Below are 25366 nucleotides of genomic sequence, written 5' to 3'. Positions count from 1 at the left end.
ACTGGATGTCATCATAAACCACAAGCAATCACTGGGTAAGATTATTTTACACTTAGATATTCAAGATGTAAAGTTAACTATGGCAAACACAGTATATAGTTACCTTGCAAAGATCTTTGGCATGTTTGAGGTCAATTTAATTTAAAATGTAGTAAATTCAGGAATATTAAGAATTGTTTATTTATTTTCAGATTATGTATATTTTCATTTGACAAATGTTAGAATTGCGTCAATTCGAATCTGGTATAAGGATAAATATGACAATGAGTCACCGATTGTATACTATGTATTTTTTATTAGCTAAGCAATAAGTGGTAAATGCAATTTTCGTATGTACGGGCTCTCTGTCCCACCTCGCAGGGCAAAACAGAGAACTGACAAGATGTATGTAAACAGTATTCTTTATACTGTGATAGACAGTTCCAACCCGTCTGTTGGCCTATCACAGTAGAGGCTGGGCGTGGTTTAAACTTGCTCAGCCTATTGCAAGCGCTCAGGCGGGTCCCCGCCTCTTGGCGCTTCTGTTGATAGATGTAACTGTTGCTGTGAAGAACATCCATGCGCTCATGCTCCATACCGTTATCTCGCACCTGGCTCCTGTTATCTAACAAAAGACCGCTTATTCTGCAACCCCACGCTCTGAATGTGCCCCCCCAACTCATTGCACAGTTCCTGTCTTCATGTTATTCTGTATTTTTCCATCATGAGAAAGGCCCATGGCCCTGAGACTGTTAACAATGTTTCAGGTCAGCTATGTTGCATAACACATACATACATCCACACAAGCCAACAGCAGATAATATTCAATCACATATATGGTAATGGGCTATAGTGCATAACACAGAAACCTCATACAAAAATAGGAAGTGGACAGTCAGTAATTAAACATTAAATAGAGAAATGTAAAAAAAAGTAAAATATATATTATACAGTACATATGACAGTATATTGTTTTATAAGCACTGATATCAAAATGCACACGACATTGTCAAAATCTTACTAATATTTTCTTTGCACTGATAGGTTACTGTGATTTTTGAAACAATAGCTTGCTATTCATAACGACTGAGTTTTCATTTCTGTTACAGCATGCTTTCTTTCCTCCACAACATACAAACTACTATCATTTATCTTCTAAAAGAACATACTCATAAGAAATTGTACAGTTTAAAATCTCTTCTCTGGACCACAATAAAATGTATTAAACCTGGCCTGATTTCTTAAAATGACCATTAAAAATATATATATATACCAGCTCAGTCAGATCTATTCTTGAAAGCATTTCGTCAAACAAGGTCTTGTATTCCATTTCCTTTCTTCAGCAAACAAGTAAATGCTGCCAAAGAGATCCGGAAATAACAATGACAAGTTGATGTTATTTGAATCTTCAGGGCTGTAAAAAAAAAATCAAAAAGACATTGCCATTACTGTGATGGCACCAATAAACACCAAATTAATGACAATATGAACTACTTACTAGTGCTCATGGAGGTTGCGTATGAATCGCAGGAAGCCCAATGTGTTGTCAGGGTAGGCTTTCTCCCCCTTTTTACCACTAAGCTTGTCGATCAAGGCACATGGAAACTGGGAAAACAGTGTATAAAGCCTAACATTAGGAAAAAGTATGGCTTTTGCAAAAACAAAATATACATGTTATGCAATGTCAATAGCATCTTGTGCTATTTCTACTTTTCTGACTGTTCAATTATGATAGTATGGCTGTTACTAATTATATTTATACAACGGGTGGGTCTACTCCCGAATGCTGATGAGTTAAACCCGCATTCCAGCTGGTGTCTATTCCACAAGTTTCCACCGGCTAAATCCATGACGTTAAAATGCCTATTTACTCTGTTCCATCTGACTGCGCAATCCACTGCCTCATGGGGCGGCAGGTAGCCTAGTGGTTGGACTTGTAACTGAAAGGTTGCAAGATCGAATCCCCGAGCTGACAATGTAAAAATCTGTCATTCTGCCCCTGGACAAAGCCGTCATTGAAAATCCGACTTTTTCTAGGGACTGTAGTAAAACGCCAAATGGATCTACCTCCTGGTCCTCTTCCCCTGCCTTACCCACCAATGGTAGAGACAGAGATGACCACGCCTACTGAAATACCGGATTGGGCAACGTCACCAGAAGATGACTCAAGCCAACCAACTACTGAACAAGACTGGTGTCAGGAAGAACCACCCTCTGCCTCAAGTGACACCTCTGAATGGGAACATTTCAACAACCATTTGACTTTGGGTAATTGCCACCCGACTCAAATTACTTAAAGATTCCAACTTGCTGGAACTTGGGCTCTTGCCGTTTAGCTATTGAACAGTTGTTCTAGTCGCCATCTGACCCGTTGCTTGGTTTATCTTGATGCAATAATATCTTAACCGATTGAGCTCAACATTCCGGCCGGGACTTATCGCCACTGACACTGCGGTAGCTCAGCGGAGAACCTCTGATCTCTCCAGACTAACTTGAATCTCTAAAATTTAGTTGAACCACCGATCTCTCATAGGAGGAATCGATACCTAAACTAAATTCCCAGAACTCTGACCGATTGAAACTCTGCTCCTGATCTCGTGGGTCTCCCCATCATCTCTCAAAGGTAATTCAAAAGCTATTATAAGCATTAATATAGAGATAAGTGTCATCATTGTACCAGGCTTTATAGAGCATTAAGGCATTGGCATGTTTGTGATTAACGCTGTGTGTGACCAAGTAACAAATTATGTATTTTGAAGTGTGTTTGATTGTAAAAGACAAAAAACAGAGTGTTTCCAAAAATAAACGGTAGTCTTGCTTTGTCGCGAGTACACGCCCTCCCAAGACAGTTAACGGCACGGGAGATAACAACTTTGACACTCCCCTCTACCGGGACACTGGAAACGGAGACCAATACTCTGTGATTGAGTGAGTTACCATTAAAAGACAAAGAGGAAGGTGTGTCCAGTAGTGATTCATTAATTGTCTTATCGATCTATCTAAGTTTTATTATCCAAGCGTTACATAGCCGACGGGCAGAGTAGTGAGACTAAGTTGACTAAAGGTCTTCACACTTTAAACTAGGTACATCACAGAAGGGAAATACTCAACCTGAGGGAAATCATATAGAGACTGGTAGGACTAGTGCTTAATAACAACTCAAGGATCCATTAGTGGTGTAAAAGGAGTCTAGAGGATAAACGTGGGGTTCACACATCCCAGCTAGAGCTAGACCGTTGAGAGTGACAAGGCAAAAGACCTCTCTACGCAGACAACGTATCGATATAGAAAGAGAGGCAGGGCTACGCGAGCGGTCCTGGTTATACCGAGATAACCTGAAGTATCTATAGTGCCCTGTCCAATCCAGGGAACGGGACGCTAACCACCTCTAGCACCCCGCTGCCGGCCAAGGGGCGGGGCTGAAGGTTTCGTATCGCGACACTTGGCGCCCAACGTGGGGCCCCACACTTCTATTTAAGACTCTACTACTACCTGAGTTAACGGCCCCTACCAGCGCTTTATTTGCAAACAACTTACTAAAGTAGGTATCTTTAAAGAGATATGGCTACGGCAGTACCAACCTACCCAGACGCAGGAAGAGCATTGGCTCTCCATGCGGACGAGGAGGAATTACAAAGGACTAGGCAAGCTAGTGCCTTACCTTACAAACCATCAGGATGTTTCGTCGTACCGGGTTTACCATGGGGTAAACTGAGAACGGTAGACCAGACAGCCATAAAACATCTTCTGGGAATAGAAGGAAGGCAAACTTTCTGGGATGATAAAAAATTCCAGAAAAGAACCCTAAATGGCAACTACCATAGATACTACGGCAGCTCATGAGGAGCAAAGTAGGGTAGAAAATAATGGTACAGAACAGGAAATAATACGCAGGCAAACGACAGGTCTACCCAGCACTAGGCTCGCAATGTGCGTACCAGGAATACCCTGGGGCCGCTGACCAAGAGGGAACAGACGGCCCCTCCAATAACAGGATTAGGCAAATAGCCCTGAATCCTAAGAATTTCCCGTGAAGACTGATCAACTTCACTAGAAATTGTTGGAACAGGTGGAAATTAATTATAAAATGATTAAGGAACACCAGCCTCTATTCAAAGTGTATAACTACTTTGAAATTGTATTATTTCCTTGGGAAAGTAAAGCTAACAGAGCGTAAGCGTCAATATGGGCGTTGTATGAGGAAAAATCCCTGAGAAATAATAAAGTACTATAGAGTTTATAACTAAATAGGAAATCTAAATACAATCTCAAGGTAAAGAGCAATGGCGGGTTAGAGTCTACTCTTTGAGGAAAAAATCCCTGAGGAAACTAGAAAATATTATAGAGTTTATAACTAAATAGGAAATTTATACAAACCTCAAGGTGAAGATATGTTAACAGGAGTGAATTATTTTCAGCGCTGTCAAGGCAGGCAGACCTCGTAGTAATACGAAATTGGGTTCTAATTAAAAGTCATTCCAGAAAAAGAGGGGGGGGCAGAGGATGTAAGTGTGTATTGTGGCAAAGTGGCCTTCTATGCACAGCCCTGGTACCCCATGGCAATGGCCCTGCTACAAGATGGGACTCCAACGAATCTAGGAGACACTAGTGTAATGTTGAGAGCCATGCAGGAAGACTTATGTTAAATATTTAGGATATATTTTAAGCCAACAGGGCAGAAAAAAGATGAAGGTAGAAAAGGAGTGATTTCACAAGCATTACATTTAATTAGGAGAACAAATATGTTGCAGTTCTTAGGGATAATAAAGTACTGTAGGTAATGGATCCCATACTACGCAACATATATAAAATGATTGATGAGACTGAGTTAAGATTAACCCAGGTTATTGTTAGATAAAAATACAGTGGACTCCCGATAGAGAGATTTCATTAGTACAGAAAACATATGCTATGTTTAGCAGCGTTTTGGCCTTAACTAATCATTTGAAGGTTTGTCTTCAAATAGTAGAAAGATGACAAGAATATATGGCATCTGTTGTGACCCAGGGTCATTGAGAGTATCGGGTTAATTAAGTTGAACTATATAATTATCTTATAGGTTACTACATAGAAATGTTGAGTTCTATAAAATTCATTAGTGTAAACAGGGAGACAGTGAGACAGTCAGTCAATATTTGGAAACAGAGACCATATCTGGTACTGTCAGTATTAGCTGCGGCAACAGGAAGCAGATGCGGAAGCGAAAAAGGCCGGTTTTAAACCACAGCCATTAAAAGCAGCAGTTAAGAGGAAGTTAAACATAGACATAACTGCATTGAAAGAGCTGAGCCAATGAAGGATCGGAGAGAACAGTGAAGTGCTACAGTAAACACTTAAAAGGGACCAGTGATGAAATATACATCTGAAGGAGCCAAGATGGCCCTATTACAAATATATTGGAACAAGATAGTATCACTGACTCAGGGTCAACAAATTATAATAAAAGACCAGGAGCTAAACAGGCTAAGGGTAGACAACCACACGAAGAAAATGCTAGGGGTGACAACCACCACCTGGGACAAATGGAAAAATGTAGTAGGAACCAAGGGAGTACTCTTTGTAGAAGATAAAGGTTGGGAACAAGAAGATGAACCTCCTAAAGCAAGGCAAAGGAAGCATAAAACACCAAAAGAAAAACCCAGGGATATAGTGGTGTTTACGGATGGAAGCGAGAAGTCAGAAAAAAACAGATGGGGCTTTATAGTGAAAAATAAAGCTACAGGAGATACTCTGACCAAACAGAGTTGAACAATAACAGGGACAGCCCAAAAGGCAGAGGTAATGGCAGTGCTGGAGGCAATTTTACACTGTATAGGGTCTAACCTGAAAAGGATAGAAATAGTGACCGACAGTTATTACTGTGCGCAAGCTATGGCCTCAGATAAAAAGATTTGGCAGAATAATGGTTACAGGAGTGCTAAAAACAAAGCAATTCAGCACGAAGGAGAGTGGAGAAAGATCCATGAGTTAATGGATAGAATGGATATTGTTGTCAGTCACCAAAAAGCCCACACAGTAGATGGGGGTGGAAAGGAAGCTGACTTCAATCAACAAGGCAACAGGGAAGTAGATGAGCTAGTCCAGATGGGCAGAATAGTCCTCTACAAAACTGAAGCAGACAAACTCAAGGCGTTACACATAGATTGGGGACATCTAGGTCCCAAAATCTTTATGAAGCGTCTTAGACAGGACCAGATTGAATTTGACCCAGTAGAGGCCAAACTGGTGTGCCAGCAGTGCATTACCTGTCAAGAGCAAAAGCCTAGTAATCTAGGAAGAGTGTCTGATCAACACATCAAAACATGCACGCCCTGGAGTCAAATAGCATTAGACACTATGGGTCCCATGAAAAGTGCTACCGTACTGGGACATAGGTATGCTATAGTAGCGGTGTGCATGGCAACAGGCTACACAATGGTACACACAGCGAAAACATGCAATGCTCTGCCTGTGTTGACAATGCTTAACCTTGTGACTTTGACCCTAGGACGGTTTCAATCGATCAGGACTGACGATGGACGTCAGTATAAAAACAAACATGTAGAGGAATGGTGCACCCAGAGGGGAGTAAAGCACACTTTCTCACCTCCCTACACACCTCAAGCAAATGGGTGTGCAGAGAGGACCATTGGCAAACTCAAAACAACTTTGGGGTTGTGGAGAGCGGACAAAGATTGGGGACCAAAGCTAGTGCAAGCATGCATAGAGTTAAATAGCATCCCAACCAGTTCAGGGCCTAGTCCAAGAGAGTTAATGGGATTACCAGGACAAAATAGTACGGTGGATGTTCCTAATCCCCAGTCTACCCCTCTACCTTGTGTTTTAAAGGTAGGAGACTGGATCAGGAAGAATCCAGCGGCAGATAAAAGTGACCTGGTAGTACCAAAGAAATACGTTAAAAGGCGTATTATTGAAGAAGTAATAAGCGCTAATACTGTAAGGACAGCTTGTGGAAAAAGTAGACATAGCACAACTTAAGAAAGTATGTCCTCCATAAATGTACTTGACTGGAAATACCTCCTAGAGTGCAGAGCGGGCCTACAAGTTAGGAGAAGCCCGAGTGGCATATGGATAGGCTGGCACTTCTGACATGAGGAATTAGCCAGGCAAGGACTAAAGGGAGGTAGTACAGGGAGAGTGGTCTGGGAACCTAGTGTTCTGACAGGACCACCAGGCTCAAGCATGAGGACGTGCGTACCTTGTGACGTATGTAATGAGCCTACTGGGGAAATGCAGTATGAAGGGCCTGCTGAGCAAAGCCTAAGGCAAATTGAGGTGTGCTCAGATGGGGCATCTGGAGAAAATAGGTGCAGATATGGTAGAACACAAGTATGTGGTAGATGCAACTGCAACACTATGACCAACTGTGCACTAGACATAAGAACCGTTAATGGTTCATGGAACCCAAGAGGGTGCCAATGTGCATGGGACAGATGGGGAGGTATCTCAGACAAAGATTGTAGACAGAGGGTCACGTAAGTTAAATTGACCAAAGGAGCCCTTTTAACCCCAGTGAGGATAGAAGCGCCTCTCTGGCCCATTCCAACGGCAACCCTGGGAATAGAACCAGGCCAACTGACCCAGAGATTCCAATTTAACTCCTGTTATGAGTATCTGAGAGATAGGGACCTTGGAGAGGGACCTAGTGATGGATATGGGATAGACAGAGTTAACAGACAGGCCTGGATGGAAACAGGACAAGGTGAATGGATCCTAGTAGACCCTAGTGTAGCCTGGGATGGAGTGCTTCTGAAGTCCACAGGTTGGGACCAGGTGGACAAATATCCCCTAGACAACAACCATGAGTCCAACAAACATCCTGGATGGATGAGAAGGTGTTGGTGGGAAGGTCAGTGCAGGCCAGTTAGAGAGCTACACTGGGGCAGAGCAATGGAAAAGGAACAAATGTTCACCTTTGTCACCCCCATGACTGGAGGAAATTATGTCCCTCCCCATGATGGAGATGGCAGGAGAAGGTACAGGTTAGGCCTAGGATGGCAGCTGTACTTAGCCCAGGACCCTGTGTATAAAACTGAAGGAGTCTACTCTTGTCACAAGTACATATGTAGAGATAGTGCTGCTGGAGAGGGAAAAGGTAAAACAAAAGGCAGCACTCAAAAGAGAACATAGCCCACCTAAGAAATCATTCCTGGCCAGGATGAAATTGGTATTTGGATCAGACCCTGGAGAGGGCCCATCCAAACCCAGAAACCCAATAGTTAAAAAATAAGAATAAACTAAAGGATGCTCTCCCTCTTATATTTCACAGGAAATATGAAGTTGGGGGAGTACAGAACCAAGGATTAGGATTAGGATTTTATTTGGGCCTAAAATACGATTAAGAAGATTTAGAAATAGGAAGAGTAATATACATAGAGCAACAAGAATGTGAAAGGGACTTAACCACATTTAGAACATTCACAAAGAGATGGGGCATACCGGTACAATGTGACACAGCCAATGAAACTGAGTGTCCAGGTTTCCCCACTGTAAAGCTAAAAAGCAAATTACACTAAGTGGAACAACAGCCCAGGTGAAAATGTCACCCATGTAATACTATGGAAACACATTGAGGGAACCATGCTATCAGGATGGATAGTTAACCTAACCGCCGGACCAGTATTAGTAAACCAGACGTGTAGGAACGGGGCATATACCCAATCCTATAAAGGAGGACAATGGGAAAGAGACCTAAATAATGGAAGAAACATCAAGATAAAGTTCCTCTATGAACAAAGCACAGATAGTGAGCCTTGGGAGTACGTGGTTTGTCAGCGCCCCAGTGTTGTTTTAAACACCACGACCTGACCTACCACAGTAAGCAGCAACCGCACTCCTTTAACTACCGCCATAACAAGCAACCCAGTAAACGGAACTGCAGCTCTCCAACCTTCTAGAGTAGGCAGCGAAACTCAAAGATAGAAGCAACAGAGAAGGAACTCAGAGAGGCCTTAGGCGACAACATGGGTTCAGACATAGGGACCCCGTGACCCATAGGCACTCCTATGGACACACAAACATCACAGCCGTGCCCCCTAGACCCCAACAGAGAGGTCCAGGGAGAAAGGGCTCAGACCCAGGGTTAGAACTAAGATATAGGGAGAACCTAGTGGTTTTAGGCCACAGATTGGCCGACATGACCCTGGCAGCTGAGAGAGCCATAGGCGCTCTGACCCAAAATGACCCCCAGAATAACAATGGACCTCCAAGTCGTAGAGACAAGAAGAGGTCCAGGAAAGGTCAGGGTAGACAATAGGTGATTAACCTTTTCTCTCCCCAGGACCCCATTGAAGATACCCAGTCCGGGGATGGAGATTGGAAGGAGGAAGAAGACAGTAAGCCAATAGGGCATAGAGTCATGACACCAGGCGAGAGTTAGAGAGGAAAGGGATACCAGAATTGCCAGATACCAGAAACTACCCGTTAGGATGGGTAGTCCCGATTCCAATTGTACTACATCCAGACAGCCTCAAAATGTGTGGATCCTGTTGTAGAAGTACCGAAGGGGCCCTTAGTGGTAGATTAACGATAAGGACTAGAGTACTAGATACTGTCTGCATAATCTGCTTGGCCTTAAGGAATGAGTGGCCAAAAATTAAACTACTGGTCAACAAGGGAGACAGGTGGGATTATGAGGACGAGCCAGAGGAACTTAACCTCATAATGGTGTATAAGGAAAGGAAGTAGAATGGGATAGGAGAACTGGTACTGTGGAATTACATGGTATGGCTTATGAGACCTATTCAACAGGTTGGAGAAGAAGGACAACAGAGACGGGTTCAAAGATGCACAGGCTGTGAATCAGGAACCCGAGGAAAGTACACCTGCCAGTGGGGCAATGAGGATGGTGTTAGAGTTATGCCGCTTTGCAAGAGATGCTTATGTTTTAAGAATTGTGCTAGAGAAAGGCAGGAGTGGTATAGCGAGGACAAACATGAGTTTTGGCCTATGGAGGTAGAATATGCTGATATATTTGAAAATGGTAGAATAGCTTCTAGATGTAGACATACAGATGGTGTATATTTGAGAATGAGTGTCAGAGCTGATAATAAGGGAACCATACCGGGACATCGTAACTGGGCAACAGTATGGGGAATAACGGCTAGGTCAGACAGACTAGTACTAGGGATAACCAGAGTTGGTAATCAGAGTCCGGGTAAGGGCACTAAGAGAAAAGGGACAGGGGTAGATCCTGGAGAGGGTGTAGTAAAACGCCAAATGGATCTACCTCCTGGTCCTCTTCCCCTGCCTTACCCACCAATGGTAGAGACAGAGATGACCACGCCTACTGAAATACCGGATTGCGCAACTTCACCAGAAGATGACTCAAGCCAACCAACTACTGAACAAGACTGGTGTCAGGAAGAACCACCCTCTGCCTCAAGTGACACCTCTGAATGGGAACAGCTGTTAGACTCATTGCTGATAGAGTAATAGGCTCTGTCATAAACAGAGGCCCATATATGCACTGTAAGAAAAGTATTTCCTGTTGTAAGATGTGCCATCACCCTCTCTGCTACCGGAAAGGGTGACTCGACATGCTTCAGGAAAGAGCGACTCGAGATCACGGTTGGTCTGAGGCGATGGAATGAGCAGCGGATCCGGTGCAGAGAAACAAAAGGTATAAAAAGAGAAATTGCCATTACTTTGGCGCTGCCTTCTTGAATTCTGAATTCATTTAGACAACCATTTGACTTTGGGTAATTGCCACCCGACTCAAATTACTTAAAGATTCCAACTTGCTGGAACTTGGGCTCTTGCCGTTTAGCTATTGAACAGTTGTTCTAGTCGCCATCTGACCCGTTGCTTGGTTTATCTTGATGCAATAATATCTTAACCGATTGAGCTCAACATTCCGGCCGGGACTTATCGCCACTGACACTGCGGTAGCTCAGCGGAGAACCTCTGATCTCTCCAGACTAACTTGAATCTCTAAAATTTAGTTGAACCACCGATCTCTCATAGGAGGAATCGATACCTAAACTAAATTCCCAGAACTCTGACCGATTGAAACTCTGCTCCTGATCTCGTGGGTCTCCCCGTCATCTCTCAAAGGTAATTCAAAAGCTATTATAAGCATGAATATAGAGATAAGTGTCATCATTGTACCAGGCTTTATAGAGCATTAAGGCATTGGCATGTTTGTGATTAACGCTGTGTGTGACCAAGTAACAAATTATGTATTTTGAAGTGTGTTTGATTGTAAAAGACAAAAAACAGAGTGTTTCCAAAAATAAACGGTAGTCTTGCTTTGTCGCGAGTACACGCCCTCCCAAGACAGTTAACGGCACGGGAGATAACAACTTTGACACTCCCCTCTACCGGGACACTGGAAACGGAGACCAATACTCTGTGATTGAGTGAGTTACCATTAAAAGACAAAGAGGAAGGTGCGTCCAGTAGTGATTCATTAAATTGTCTTATCGATCTATCTAAGTTTTATTATCCAAGCGTTACATAGCCGACGGGCAGAGTAGTGAGACTAAGTTGACTAAAGGTCTTCACACTTTAAACTAGATACATCACAGAAGGGAAATACTCAACCTGAGGGAAATCATATAGAGACTGGTAGGACCAATGCTTAATAACAACTCAAGGATCAATTAGTGGTGAAACAAAGAGTCTAGAGGATAAACGTGGGGTTCACACATCCCAGCTAGAGCTAGACCGTTGAGAGTGACAAGGCAAAAGACCTCTCTACGCGGACAACGTATCGATATAGAAAGAGAGGCAGGGCTACGCGAGCGGTCCTGGTTATACCGAGATAACCTGAAGTATCTATAGTGCCCTGTCCAATCCAGGGAACGGGACGCTAACCACCTCTAGCACCACGCTGCCGGCCAAGGGCGGGGCTGAAGGTTTCGTATCGCGACAGGACCAAATAAAGGTTAAAAAAAAAATGAAAATCAGCCCAGCCCAGGCAATTTAGAAACTTGATCTCCACTTTAGACACTCACATTTATTTTAGTTAGTTTATTTTAGTTTTCAACAGCGGAGATTTGTATAAACCTTGCTGTCTGTCTTTCTGACATTTGCAACATTGTTTCAATATTTAAATTCGATCTCCAGCTGTCCCATGGTAATGAACGTGTCGGGAGTCAGGGCGAAACTGACAGGCAGGCAGAGTTTTTCAGCCAGTCAAAAATCATGAACCAGCTTCAGTTTGAAGTGATTGTGTTAGCCATGTTGTTGGCTAGCTCCTCTGAACAATAGGGTCCTGACAAGTGAGCACATTTTCTATGCCAGGTGAAATTGCTCCTCATTAGCTCATTGATATGGGTGTATCCAAATACATGTCCCTAGAAAAAAGCTTAAACAAATGCAAATGAAGCTAATGTTTTGATATTCTGGCTGCACTGTTTGACATGACTAAGTTAGCCATAGCTGGCTAGCTAGCAAGCAAGCAATTGGAACATTTAGAACTAATGACTGGTCGCGTCCATAGATACAGAACAAAAAGACTGAACGACTTGGTCGGGTGTCTGACAACCGAACCGATAGAACAAACGACCAGACGGTTTGGGTAGCAACCCCAGATACGTGTCGGAACTATATCTTGTGGAAGGATGAAATAGTATGAATAAATTAATCGAAATAACATTTTATGAAAATATTTCAATCATTATTTGAATATGGTGGTAGCCCTCAAAGCCGGTGTTTGGAGGATATATTGACGCGGTTTGCCGGCCTGAGATGAAACACCCGTGCCAATATATCCTCCAAACACCGGCTTCGAAAGCATTGTCACTTAAATAAATGTTATGAAGTCACAATGGACAATTGACCAATAGAATAAAAATTGTCTTGCAAGGTGACAGAGCCCAACTCACCTTGGATTTCCACTCTGAGAAGGATTTCCCGACAGCACATTTTTCAATAGCTTGGAGGAGATCCTGGTCAGGACGACAGCGCTGTCTTGCCTCTAACACATTCCCAATTTTGATGAGATAGTCTTCCTTACTATGAAATTGTAATAATAGAAAACAATTGTAGTAAAGTTACTCTTATAATTAACATGAAACCAGGAGACTCATGACATGTAGCACCTAGCGGATGATGTAACAGGGTTGAGGCTTGGCCAGCTTCTAGGAGGTGTGCCTACCTTTTGTTAGTCCAGAAGTAGGGGTGAGCAAGCACTTTTTCAATTGTTGGTCTCTCCGTCTGCTCTTTACTTATCATCCAGACGATGAGGTCCTTTGCTACCTCATCCTTTACGTGTTCCAGAGTGTATTTTCCGTCAAGAATGTTATTTTCACATCGACCTACTGAACCGAAAGGATGTTGTCCACCAGAAAGGATGTAATAAACTAACATCCCAGCAACCTGAAATAAAAGCAGTCATTTGTTCATAATGAAGAAAAATCTATTTTACATGCAAATGTCACATTTATCTAAAGTATTGTAATGTAAAGTTGCATACCTGAATATCTGTAGCCCTCTTATATGGAATGAGATTGTCTCCATCTGTAGGTTTCTCTGTAGTCTGTCCATCTTCTATTGTCTCCCTGGCCTTCCAGCATTTAGTTCCCGCCCTGCCAGTGAGTACAGTTGACTGATCCTTTTTCAATCTACGACTTATGCCAAAATCAGCTAATCTCGCTCTTCCCATTACATCTGTTTAAAACAATAAATACATCATTTTGCTGCAATGCTAATATTATTTTGCTACAATTCTAATGAGGCTATTGTCTGTTAGAATTTACATTTTAATCAAGCTTTGCTCGGATCAAAAGTTATGTGCCTTTTTTGGTCCCTTACCCATCAAAACATTCTGAGGCTTGATGTCCCGGTGGATTACTTTGGCGTCTTCACTGTGAATGACCTTTAGACTCTCAAGCAGGTCACAAACGGTTTTCTTTGGATCATAAGTCTTGTCATGTAGTGAGTGGTCTTGGATGTATTCCTCCAATGTGTACTCACACAGCTGAAGAGCCAGGTACACAAAGTCATCATCCACTGCAAAGTCAATGTATCTGACAATGTGTTTGCTGTCAAGCTCTGGAAGCCGTAAAAATTCTTGCTCATTCTGGAGAACCAGTTCGTGTGACTTGAGCATTCTTTTCACAGCTACTTCCGTGCCATCATCCTTCAAACCTACATAGATTTGAGTTCCATTGCTCCCTTTCCCTTTCGCTATTTCAAAGTCTTCACTGAGTACAATAGAAATGCTTCCTAATCTACGCACTTTACTTAACTCCATGTTGGCAAGCCTCTCCAACTGAGGCCTCCAGCGCTTGCTCTTTTTGTCCCATTTACGTGCTGGTGTCTCAGACGATGACTCAGGTTGTAGGGGCTTGATCTGGGCTACAGGTTTTGGTCTGATTGATGTCTCGAACAATGGACGGTTGACTTCAGGGGAAATGTTTCCCTCAGTTGTGCTGTTTTTTCCCAAGATATTACCATTTCCCAATTTTTCATATAGATTGTTTTGGGAGGGTGAAATGGAAGAGGATGATCTGTTAAGGGAAATGTTCAGTTTTTTAAATTTGTCTTTCAAGTCTTCCATCCTCATTTCTGCAGCTAAAAGCACATCTTCTGGCACTGAGGTTACTCCTAATGATGTGATAATTGCAGGTACCGACTCAATTACATACAGATCTGCAAACAACCCATAGGCAAAGATGCGTGCGTCTGTAACAGAGCCATCTGGATGTGAGAAGGGAACAACACTTTGGCATAGCTCTTCGAGGAAAGGAGTGCTCCAGGACTCTCTGCGTGTTGTCTTCTGTACAATCACATATAATATTTTGAGGAGAGCAGCAGTGAAAGACTTTCTTCTAAAATCTTCTTGTTTCTCAACCGTAGACTCAAATGCAAGGCATTTCAGGAGTACAGGTATTACAGCATGAGACACCTCAAGACTTGTGTCTGTCATGATGCAGAAAACTGCATTCAATGCTCTTAATGCAGTCTCTTGAAACTCTTGAGGAATTCTGGGAAAACGATGAATTGCCTCTTCAACATAGTGATCAATTGCTTTAGATGTTTTCAGCAACATGATGCTTGTTTGTTGATACTTGTCTTTATGTGAATTCAAAATGCCAAAACACATGTCGAGAATTGTCAAGTGGTTCACAGGATGCTCCTCACGAAGGTACTTGCCATACTGGTGAAAAACCTCTTCTGGTGAATTGCTTCTCACCGCAACAACAAAATCGAAAAAGGTTTTAATTTTGTCAAAGAAATCATCATTTTTTGCAAAGTACTGGATCATTTCATACAGCCTTTTATCAATGTCTGGATCTGTCCCATAATTATCCTCAGGCAATGCTCCAGATTTGATCAACTGCCTCACAATATCTTCTCTATTATGGGAAACTGCATATTGAAGAGGAGTGTACTTCTGATTTTTGCTAATGCGGACATGATGGGATGCTTTCCCCTCTGCTAACTTCTCCACAATATTTACTGTGGAGTAGGACGCATAATGGAGAGGCCGCATGCCCCTTGACGATTGTTTGTTGGGGTCAGCATCCTTTTCCAGGAGGAATGTAACCATTTCCTCTTTTTTAGATATAACTGCAGCCATCAAAGGAGTTATATGATCACTCCAGTCAGAACAGTAATACAACCCATTGATGTCCCAATGCTCAGAGTCATTGATAATTCCTTGAAGTTGTGGCAGATCCCCATCAATAATAAACTGTATAATGGGATTGGTTTCATTTGGTCCATTTTGATCTTGAGACAAAACATCTTCAAGGGTGTTTGTGATGAAAGACATGGTTTCAGACTTTTTCCCAAGGATATCTGAGGGAGATAGATTTGAATTACACAGCTAGATAACAATTACTGAGTAAAATGAAAACAATGGATTAAAGGAATTAATGGAAATGCATAAGGCATAAGAGCTGATTCAGAAATGTTGTTCATAAGCAAAAAATAAATAATAATAATACAAATAATAATTTGGGAATGCATAAACAAACTCAAACTCTTAGGTAAAAAAAAAACATACATAGCTGTATGGTATCCCTGTCCCAGTCTATCAAGCTTGGTTGCATGGCCACGCCCACTCCTGTGGCCTATTGATGCATTAGGCCCTCAGGCGTTTTCAAACCTCTCCTTGGGGACCCCTAGCTATTCCATGTATTAAAACTATTCCAGAGCTAGCATACCTTATTCAACTTGTCAAGTAATTATCAAGCTCGACTACTTGAGTCAGGTGAGTTCATTTTAGGGCTACAACTAAATTGTGAAACGTCTGTGGGTCCCTGTGGAGAGGTTTGAAACCCACTGCGTTTGGGAAGACATTTAATGGCCCAAACTCTCGTGGAGTTTAGGCCAAGGGACGACCTAGCCACAACTGACTGTTTGCTCCTGAACCAAAAACAAGCCCTGTTGTAAACTGTAACAGCCCAATCCTGTAGTTTGTTTTGATTTTCTGCCAAGCCTAAATTGTCAGTCATCATCACTGCCCCTTTCAGTGCCAAACCCTGTGTTCTACTTACTACACTGTGTAAACCGAGTCCTCAGATGGGCCAATCCTAATTTAGAGCAGTAGTCCACACCTCACAGTGTGTAGCAGGATAGGCCTATAAATAACTCTGAGGGTGGGTTGCACCAACATGGTTCAAATTAATCTAAAATAGAGCTAATCTAGGTTTTGTAAATGTGGGATTATAATTAATCCGATGTGTCAATTTGTTATATCTGGAGTACTTCTCCTGTCCTATTCGGTGTCCTGTGTGAATTTAAGTGTGCTCTCTCTAATTCTCTCTTTCTTTCTCTCTCTCGGAGGACCTGAGCCCTAGGACCATGCCTCAGGACTACCTGACATGATGACTCCTTGCTGTCCCCAGTCCACCTGGCCGTGCTGCTGCTCCAGTTACAACTGTTCTGCCTTATTATTATTCGACCATGCTGGTCATTTATGAACATCTTGGCCATGTTCTGTTATAATCTCCACCCGGCACAGCCAGAAGAGGACTGGCCACCCCACATAGCCTGGTTCCTCTCTAGGTTTCGGCCTTTCTAGGGAGTTTTTCCTAGCCACCGTGCTTCTACACCTGCATTGCTTCCTGTTTGGGGTTTTAGGCTGGGTTTCTGTACAGCACTTTGAGATATCAGCTGATGTACGAAGGGCTATATAAATACATTTGATTTGTTGCACCACTTAATTCTAAAATCAGTAAATATATTATTAATGGTTGATGCAACGTTTCTTTCCAGTTGCATTAAAGTCCTTGGAGAAGCGGTATCTCCTCAAAAACTCAACATGATTCAACCTCTCTCTAATTATTGTCTGATGAACTCTGGTTTTGGTCTTTCCACAGTAGACATGCTGGCATTTTATCATCAGGTAAACCACCTGAAGTAGCAGTTTATAATTAACCTCCAATCTGAGTTTATTAAAAAAAATGTACACAAACATTTAGTAACAGGCATAAAATTGATCTAGGTTTAAAGTGAAAACTACATTTAGATTAGAGGAAGGATAACTAGGATTCATTTTCAAAAGGGTTCAGAATTTGGTGTAACAAGGTTAATAGATAAACCTTCATTTAACCCAGTTTAAGAGTTAATCCATGTTGGTGCAACCCACCCTGAATGTCATGTAGCCCTATAATTGTAGGGTAGCCTTAGCGGGTGTTCCGGCTTTCAGGGATACAGCTATTTTCAACCTAGCTTCCTTTTCCACTGAAACTGATGTGGAAACAACCGAGGTAAAAACAGTTTCAAGTTAGATATTCGACAGATATTTACGCTTTCAAACCTCAATAGCTTTCAAACCACTTGAGCCACAGACTCCAAATAAGTGTCATGACGTTGGAAAAATTGCGCACAACATTGCACAGGTCTTATTTTCACAATTTAGACATTAATTTGCTTTCAAAAGCTAATAAACATGTGGAAATGTGAGCAGCGTCTTGTATTCCTAGTTGAATTAGTTAGGGAGCGTGAACAAAGTACAAACTTTTACATTCAAAATGTCAATAGCTCCTTGGTCATGTGACATACATACTTCAAACAAGGTTCACAATGTCCACTGACTACTCTTCTATATTGCACACCCTTTAGTTTGTCAATTTTCATCTCACAAGATTTTACATGAATTTTTCCAAATGTGAAGTTTCAATAGCTCCTTGGTCATGTGACCTACTGACCTCAAACAAGGTTCAGAATGTCCACTGACTATACCTTCATATTGCACACTGATGTGTCTACTTTCATCTCATGCTATTAGACTTAAATCTGTAAGCTTTGCAGGCCTTCATTTTACATGGCTGTTTAAAAAAACCTGTTTAAGTCAACAAATGTTCCATCCTCGCAATAATGATCTTTCACATGAACACTGAAAAGATCCGCAAATGGCTGTATGAGGAATGGATGAAGGACAGGAGGTGTTCGAACAGAGGTGCTTAAAGGAAGGAGCACAGGTAGGCCTCACGAAAAACAGTGTTTCATATGCTCTTTTTAATCACAGTAATAGGCAGTGATTTGTCTGTCACAGTCAGCTTGATAAGGTGAAATAATCATTTACATAGCATCACTTTCATATACTGTACATTAAGACAAATCCTTCTACGTTGGGTATTAGAACAGTTTACATAACCTGATAATGACTTGATATTTGAGTGCATTCACAACAAGCCACCTGCAGACAACTTACAAAATGCAATATTGCATTTGAGGGTTCGTTTTTCTGATGAAAATAGTTATTTGATGCATGGCCTAATATTTCTAACTGGGAAAATAAATTCCTGCGTCTTTTGTTAGTAAAATGCTTTTTCCAAAATTGATTTAGGTACATTTTTGTGAAGAGGTATGAGGGTTGTGATATGGGTCATTTAATAGTAAAGTCATTTAAGGGATCAATACATTTCTATATTGCTTCCCCAGTTTCTGCATGAACCATCAGGCCAAGGGTTTTTGGTTGGTTTAGCCAGCAGCATACCACCATGCATACCACTGCTGGCTTGCTTCTGAAGCTAAGCAGGGTTGGTCCTGGTGAGTTCCTGGATGGGAGACCAGATGCTGCTGGAAGTGGTGTTGGAGGGCTAGGAGGAGGCACTCTTTCCTCTGGTCTAAAAAAAAATAATATCCCAATGCCCCAGGGCAGTGATTGCACCCTACACTGCCCTGCGTAGGGTGCTGTCTTTATGATGCGATGTTAAATGGGTGTCCTGACTGAGGTCATTAAAGATCCCATGGCACTTATCGTAAGAGTAGGGGGTGTTAACCCCAGTGTCCTGGCTAAATTCCCAATCTGGCACTCAAACCAAGTCAGTCACCTAATAATCCCCAGTTTACAATTGGCTCATTAATCCCCTGTAACTATTCCCCAGGTTGTTGCTGCAAATGAGAACGTGTTCTCAGTCAACTTACCTGGTAAAATAACAGATAAAATACATTTGGTTGACCCTGCTGGACAGAAAGATAAGGAATCGGAACACGCTGCATTCAAATTCAGGTCTTAATTATTCCATTGTACTGGATCTAATACATATTAGCATTTTACATTCATAAGTGTAATACTTTATGACATACTGTGAAAAACTCTTGGCTGCTGGCTCTGTCACTTTCAGACAGGCGCAGAGCAGACTTGAACCACAGGGGTTCTCTGTAAAGAGAGAGTAATCCAAAAGGCACAGACACACCCCTAGACTTTCAATTGGCACCGTTGACCTGTATGTATTCTCTTCTGATTGGCTCTGTGGTGCACAGTCTGGCAGTCTGACTAAAGTGCCAGAGGTATGAGGAGAGACATCCTCCTTTGAATTTATGGAAACAAATATTTCCTAACACTTTGGATCCTATTCTTGGACAGTTAGAAGGCCCAATGCATCAATGCAAAAAAAAAATTATTACTGTCCATGAGTAACCGCAACCTTGTGGGTCTATGAGTGTTTGGGTCAATAAAGTGCCAACTCAATTCTACCACTGACTAGTCTCATGCACCTATGAACGGGAACACAGGGTAATAGTTTTTCATCTAAACCAGAGCTTTTTTTACTGGAGTACACAAACCCCTAATTGGGGCTTTTTTCTTGACATAGTAGCAGTTTACCAGATAACAAGTCAAGAAGAACAAACAGTAGATTGTTGTAAGAGTGTATTACATCCTGTGCTGGCCCCATTGTCATATCCATTCTGGAATCATAGCTGGAAAATGCCTTTATGTATGTGTATACATTTTCCGCCAAGACAGAACTGCCAAAGGGGGTGGAGTTGCAATCTACTGCAGAGACAACCTGCAGAGTTCTGTCATGCTATCCAGGTCTGAGCCCAATCTACTGCAGAGACAGCCTGCAGAGTTCTGTCATGCTATCCAGGTCTGTGCCCAATCTACTGTAGAGACAGCCTGCAGAGTTCTGTCAGCCTGCAGAGTTCTATCCAGGTCATGCTAGAGTTCTGACATGCTATCCAGGTCTGAGCCCAAACAGTTTGAGCTTCTACTTTTTTTTTAAATCCACCTTTCCAGAAAAAAAGTCTCTCACTGTTGACGCTTGTTACATACTCCCCTCAGCCCCCAGCTCCGCCCTAGACACCATATGTGAATTAATTGCCCCCCATTTATCTTCAGAGTTTGTAATGTTAGGTGACCTAAACTGGGACATGCTTAACACCTCGGCCGTCCTACAATCTAAGCTAGATGCCCTCAATCTCACCCAAATGTGTCAAATGGGAGGGCCTATTGTCCGGTCCTCTGCCAGTCTCTGGTGATGCCACAGGGTTAAATTCTCGGGTCGACTCTTCTCTGTATACATCAATGATGTAGCTCTTGCGGCTGGTGATTCTATGATCCACCTCTACGCAAACATTCTGTATACTTCTTGTCCATCATTGGACACTGTGCTAACTAACCTCCAAACGAGCTTCAATGCCATACAACTCTCCTTCCGTGGCCTCCAACTGCTCTTAAAATGCAAGTAAAACTAAATGCATGCTCTTCAACCGATCGCTGCCCGCATCTGCCCACCCGCATAGAATCACTAATCTGGACGGTTCTGACTTAGGTATTTGTAGTTGCCCGCATATTCTAGGTGTCTGATTAGACTGTAAAAACTCTCCTTCCAAACTCATATTAAGCATCTCCAATACAAAATTAAATCTAGAATCGGATTCCTATTTCGCAACATCCTTCACTCATGCTACCAAACATACCCTCGTAAAACTGACGATCCCTGACTTTAGCAATGTAATTTACAAAATAGCCTCCAACACTCTAGTCAGCAAATTGGATGCAGTCTATCACAGTGCCATCTGTTTCATCAACAAAGCCCCATATACTACCCACCACGGCGACCTGTATGCTCTCGTTGGCTGGCCTTCGCTTCATATTCGTTGCTAGGTAAAGCCCTGCCTAATCTCAGCTCACTGGTCACCGGATGACCCAAACAATCGGAAAGGGGATTCATCAGAAAAATTACAGTACCCCGGTCCCCTGTACCTTTTGCAGAATATCAGTCTGTCCCTGATGTTTTTCCTGGAGAGAAGCGGCTTCTTTGCTGCCCTTCTTGACACCAGGCCATCCTCCAAAAGTCTTTGCCTCACTGTGCGTGCAGATGCACTCACACCTGCCTGCTGCCATTCCTGAGCAAGCTCTGTACTGGTGGTGCCACGATCCCGCAGCTGAATCAACTTTAGGAGACGGTCCTGGCGCTTGCTGGACTTTCTTGGGCGCCCGGAAGCCTTCTTCACAACAATTGAACCGCTCTCCTTGAAGTTCTTGATTGTCCAATTAATGGTTGATTTAGGTGCAATCTTACTGGCAGCAATATCCTTGCCTGTGAAGCCCTTTTTGTGCAAAGCAATGATGATGGCACGTGTTTCCTTGCAGGTAACCATGATTGACAGAGGAAGAACAATGATTCCAAGCACCACCCTCCTATTGAAGCTGCCAGTCTGTTATTTGAATTCAATCAGCATGACAGAGTGATCTCCAGCCTTGTCCTCATCAACACTCACAGCTGTGTTAATGAGAGAATCACTGACATGTCAGCTGGTCCTTTTGTGGCGGGGCTGAAATGCAGTGGAAATGTTTTTTAGGGGATTCAGTTCATTTGCATGGCAAAGAAGGACTTTGCCATTAATTGCAATTTATCTTATCACTCTTCATAACATTCTGGAGTATATGCAAATTGCCATCATACAAACTGAGGCAGCAGACTTTGTGAAAATGAATGTGTCATTCCCAAAACTTTTGGCCATGACTGTACATTTATTCACTCTGTGACAGGGTTGGATCCTATATGCTACTTTTATTGTCCTGTAAATGGTTCAGTGCCTATAATTTAGGCTGTGTGTAGAATGGGGCATAAAGGAAATTACCTCTACTAATAAATTACTAATAGATTATAGTGATAAGGAAAACAGCATACAAATGTGGCTTGTGTATTCATTTGCCTATAAGTAATCATAATTACATTATTTTTCCATACAAAAAGAGAAGATCCTGCCATGGAAAAGACAACTGGGCGGACATAAAGTGTAGAGGGGAAATAACTCCCACCATGCAGCAGGACACCTTCAGCTGTGGGGTCTTTATAATGCAGGTTTGATAGTTATATTTTCAAGAATGAATGGTTAGCGGTTATGTGACAATTAGGTAAGAAACTCTTTTATTTTTGGTGTAGATGGCCAAGGAAGTTGCACAGAACTTCCCCAACATCCACATGGCACCGTCAAAAACACATGGAGCAACTGCGAAAAGAAATGACTAAGGTTATACTAAAAATGTCTGGTAATGACATTTAATTCAAAGTAAATTCTTTATTTTTATGTAGTTGTGTGGGACAGCCATATGTTCAGTTCATGCCTATGATTTCAGAGTTCAACAAAGCCAACAACTGCTTCATGTGTGCCACTGATAAAGAACCTAGATGTGGCCTAAAGACGGACTGGGTTAGTAACTTTATTTAACACGTTTATAATCTTTTGACAACAGTGACAGCATGGAAGACAATTTATGATACAACACAATGGATGGCTAATTCGTCATACTGCATTGATATTTATTTCATCTTTATTTAACTAGGCAAGTCAGTTAAGAACAAATTCTTATTTTCAATGACGGCCTAGGAACAGTGGGTTAACTGCCTGTTCAGGGGCAGAACGACAGATTTGTACCTTGTCAGCTCAGGGATTTGAACTTGGAACCTAGTTCAAACTAACTTGGTTACTAGTCCCAACACTCTAACCACTAGGCTACCCTGCCCCCCAATTTGTCAATATTACACTTTTATTCATTAATTTACTGGTCACCATTTCTGTGGTTACATGTTCAGTATATGTATTGACCAGCATACCCACTGCAGCCTACCTTACTAGCCATCCCTGCTTTGGACAATTAATAGCATGACTCTCGTACTTTCCCTTTATGGTTGATATTAACGAGGAAAGGAGATATCTGTCTCCCTCCTATTGTGTACCAGTGATAAATACTGTGGAAAAATACATTTAAAAAACAGGGAAAATAAGTACTTAGAACTACCAATTACTGTAGATACATTTTAAAGGGTAACCACGACACTGGACTGAACCCCCTAATTGTCAAACTAATAATAACATACAACAATATAGAAGATGCATAACCTCTAGTCATGTAATATGGGTGTATATCCACTGCACGCTTCTTAGGTGTGTCATTGACATGACCAAGGAGCTATTGCAAATTTGAAAAATGTACGTTACACCGCGTGATTTTACAGTACACAAACAAGAGTGTGCAATATAGAAGGGTAGTCAGCAGACATTAGGTCACATGACCAAGGAGCTATTGAAATTCTACATTTGGATATATTTTTTTCTTCTGAGATGAAAATGGACAAACTAAAGTGTGTGCAATGTGTAGGGCCACTGAGTGGACATTCTGAACCTTGTTGGAAGTCACATGACCAAGGAGCAATTGAAATTCTACATTTTGAAAAATTCCTGGAAAACCATATAAGATGAAAATGGACAAACTTAAAGGGTGTGCAATGTGTAGGCCCACTGAGTGGACATTCTGAACCTTGTTTGAAGTCACCAGGTCACATGACCAAGGAGCTATTGAAATTCTACATTTTGAGAAAATAATGTAAAACCATGTGAGATAAAAATGGACAAACTAAAGGGTGTGCAATGTGCATCTATGCCATCGGGTTAGCTACAACCAGTTTTGAAAGTGTTTGGAGTAATGGTTTAAGAGCTATTGACATTTGAAAAATGTGATTTGTCACTATGTTGACGGCCCCTAACTGCTATTGGTGGATGTAAGGAAAACTACCACTACCTGGCCAAGATAAAGCAAAGCGGTATCACCACCACACTACCAATGACCAGAAATGAGTGAACAAGCAAAGAGACACTCTTTACAAGAGCTACTTTTACAATAGCCTAGCCAACTTGTTGAAAACATTCACAGATTTCTGAAAATCGACTAGGCCCAGAAGTGTATCAAAGTAATCAGGCGTCATACATTCGGTTCTCTAAGCAATTGCATTCACCAAAAACTGAACTTGAGGAAACATAGCTGCTTTATTAACTGCCACACAAACAAAATAAGCTTACCGTGTCTTTCGTTACACTTCTTGAAAAGTCGTTCCACTTGCTGAATTATTTTTGACTTTGAAACATTGGTGATGTTTTCTCTAATTATCTTGCATTGGCAATGAAGTCGTATTCAAAGCTTCCGTCTACAGTAGGATAGGGCGCGGCGCGTTTGACGTTGTAGACGACTTCGAAAGAGAGTCTAGACTGACTGATCTACAACTCACCTTGCAACATAAATAACTACTCAACATTATTTGTAGATCAGTTAGTTTCAATTTACCCATAATACATCACGGTTTTGATGCTCTCTTCACACAGGTTCTGACATACCCTAAATCTGGGAATTCCGATACAAGAAATTAATCTTGGAATCAAAGTCCTTCTATAGGCTAATCGGGGGTTCTGGGGTCTGGGGACCCCTGGGGGTCTGCAAGAGGGTCCACAGCATGGTGGAAAAAAATAAAGGGTTGACTTTATATGTCTTTACAGACTTCACAGTGTTTTCAAACGTGCCACGGATCCCTCTGGAACTTTTACGGAGCACATTTGGCCCCTATTCCCACTGATTGTATTTGTATATATGTGACCTTTGGTTTCCATTGGGTTCGATTATTCTTACAATGTCCGTTGGTGCGTGTGAGTACCTGTGCTGTGATTTGGCTTTCGTGTTATTGAGGATTGCGCCGATGATTATGGGTCTTGGTCCGTGTGATAATCATTGTTGCACAAGTGTTATTTATTCGAGGTAATCCTCGCTCTTTTGTTTGGGTTTCAAACCTGTTTTTATGTTTGGTCTTCGCCCCAGTGCCCTTACACGGCATGCCGTAATTTGGGCTATAATTTTAAAAACTATTACGCATTCTTGCGTCTTTCTCCCGAATGTCTTCATATCAACATGACAAAATGTTTT

At 42.0% G+C, this 25366-nt stretch overlaps 1 protein-coding gene across 1 annotated transcript; it reads right to left on the bottom strand.

The window, feature by feature from the left end:
- Window positions 1-735: 735 nt before the first annotated feature.
- Window positions 736-13750, bottom strand: LOC112259951 (sensor for unfolded proteins in the ER ire1). The gene is made up of 6 exons (XM_042328336.1): window positions 13738-13750; window positions 13400-13511; window positions 13082-13302; window positions 12810-12939; window positions 1478-1584; window positions 736-1393 (listed from the first exon to the last, which is right to left on the bottom strand). The coding sequence occupies exons 3-6, from the start codon at window positions 13291-13293 to the stop codon at window positions 1267-1269; spliced, it is 576 nt and encodes a 191-aa protein (XP_042184270.1). The 5' UTR covers window positions 13294-13302; window positions 13400-13511; window positions 13738-13750; the 3' UTR covers window positions 736-1266.
- Window positions 13751-25366: the final 11616 nt, after the last annotated feature.

Source organism: Oncorhynchus tshawytscha, linkage group LG10 (assembly GCF_018296145.1).
Source record: "Oncorhynchus tshawytscha isolate Ot180627B linkage group LG10, Otsh_v2.0, whole genome shotgun sequence".
NCBI classification, from domain to species: domain Eukaryota; kingdom Metazoa; phylum Chordata; class Actinopteri; order Salmoniformes; family Salmonidae; genus Oncorhynchus; species Oncorhynchus tshawytscha.
Note: the sequence above shows the minus strand (reverse complement) of the source record. Positions and strands in the feature narration are given on the sequence as shown.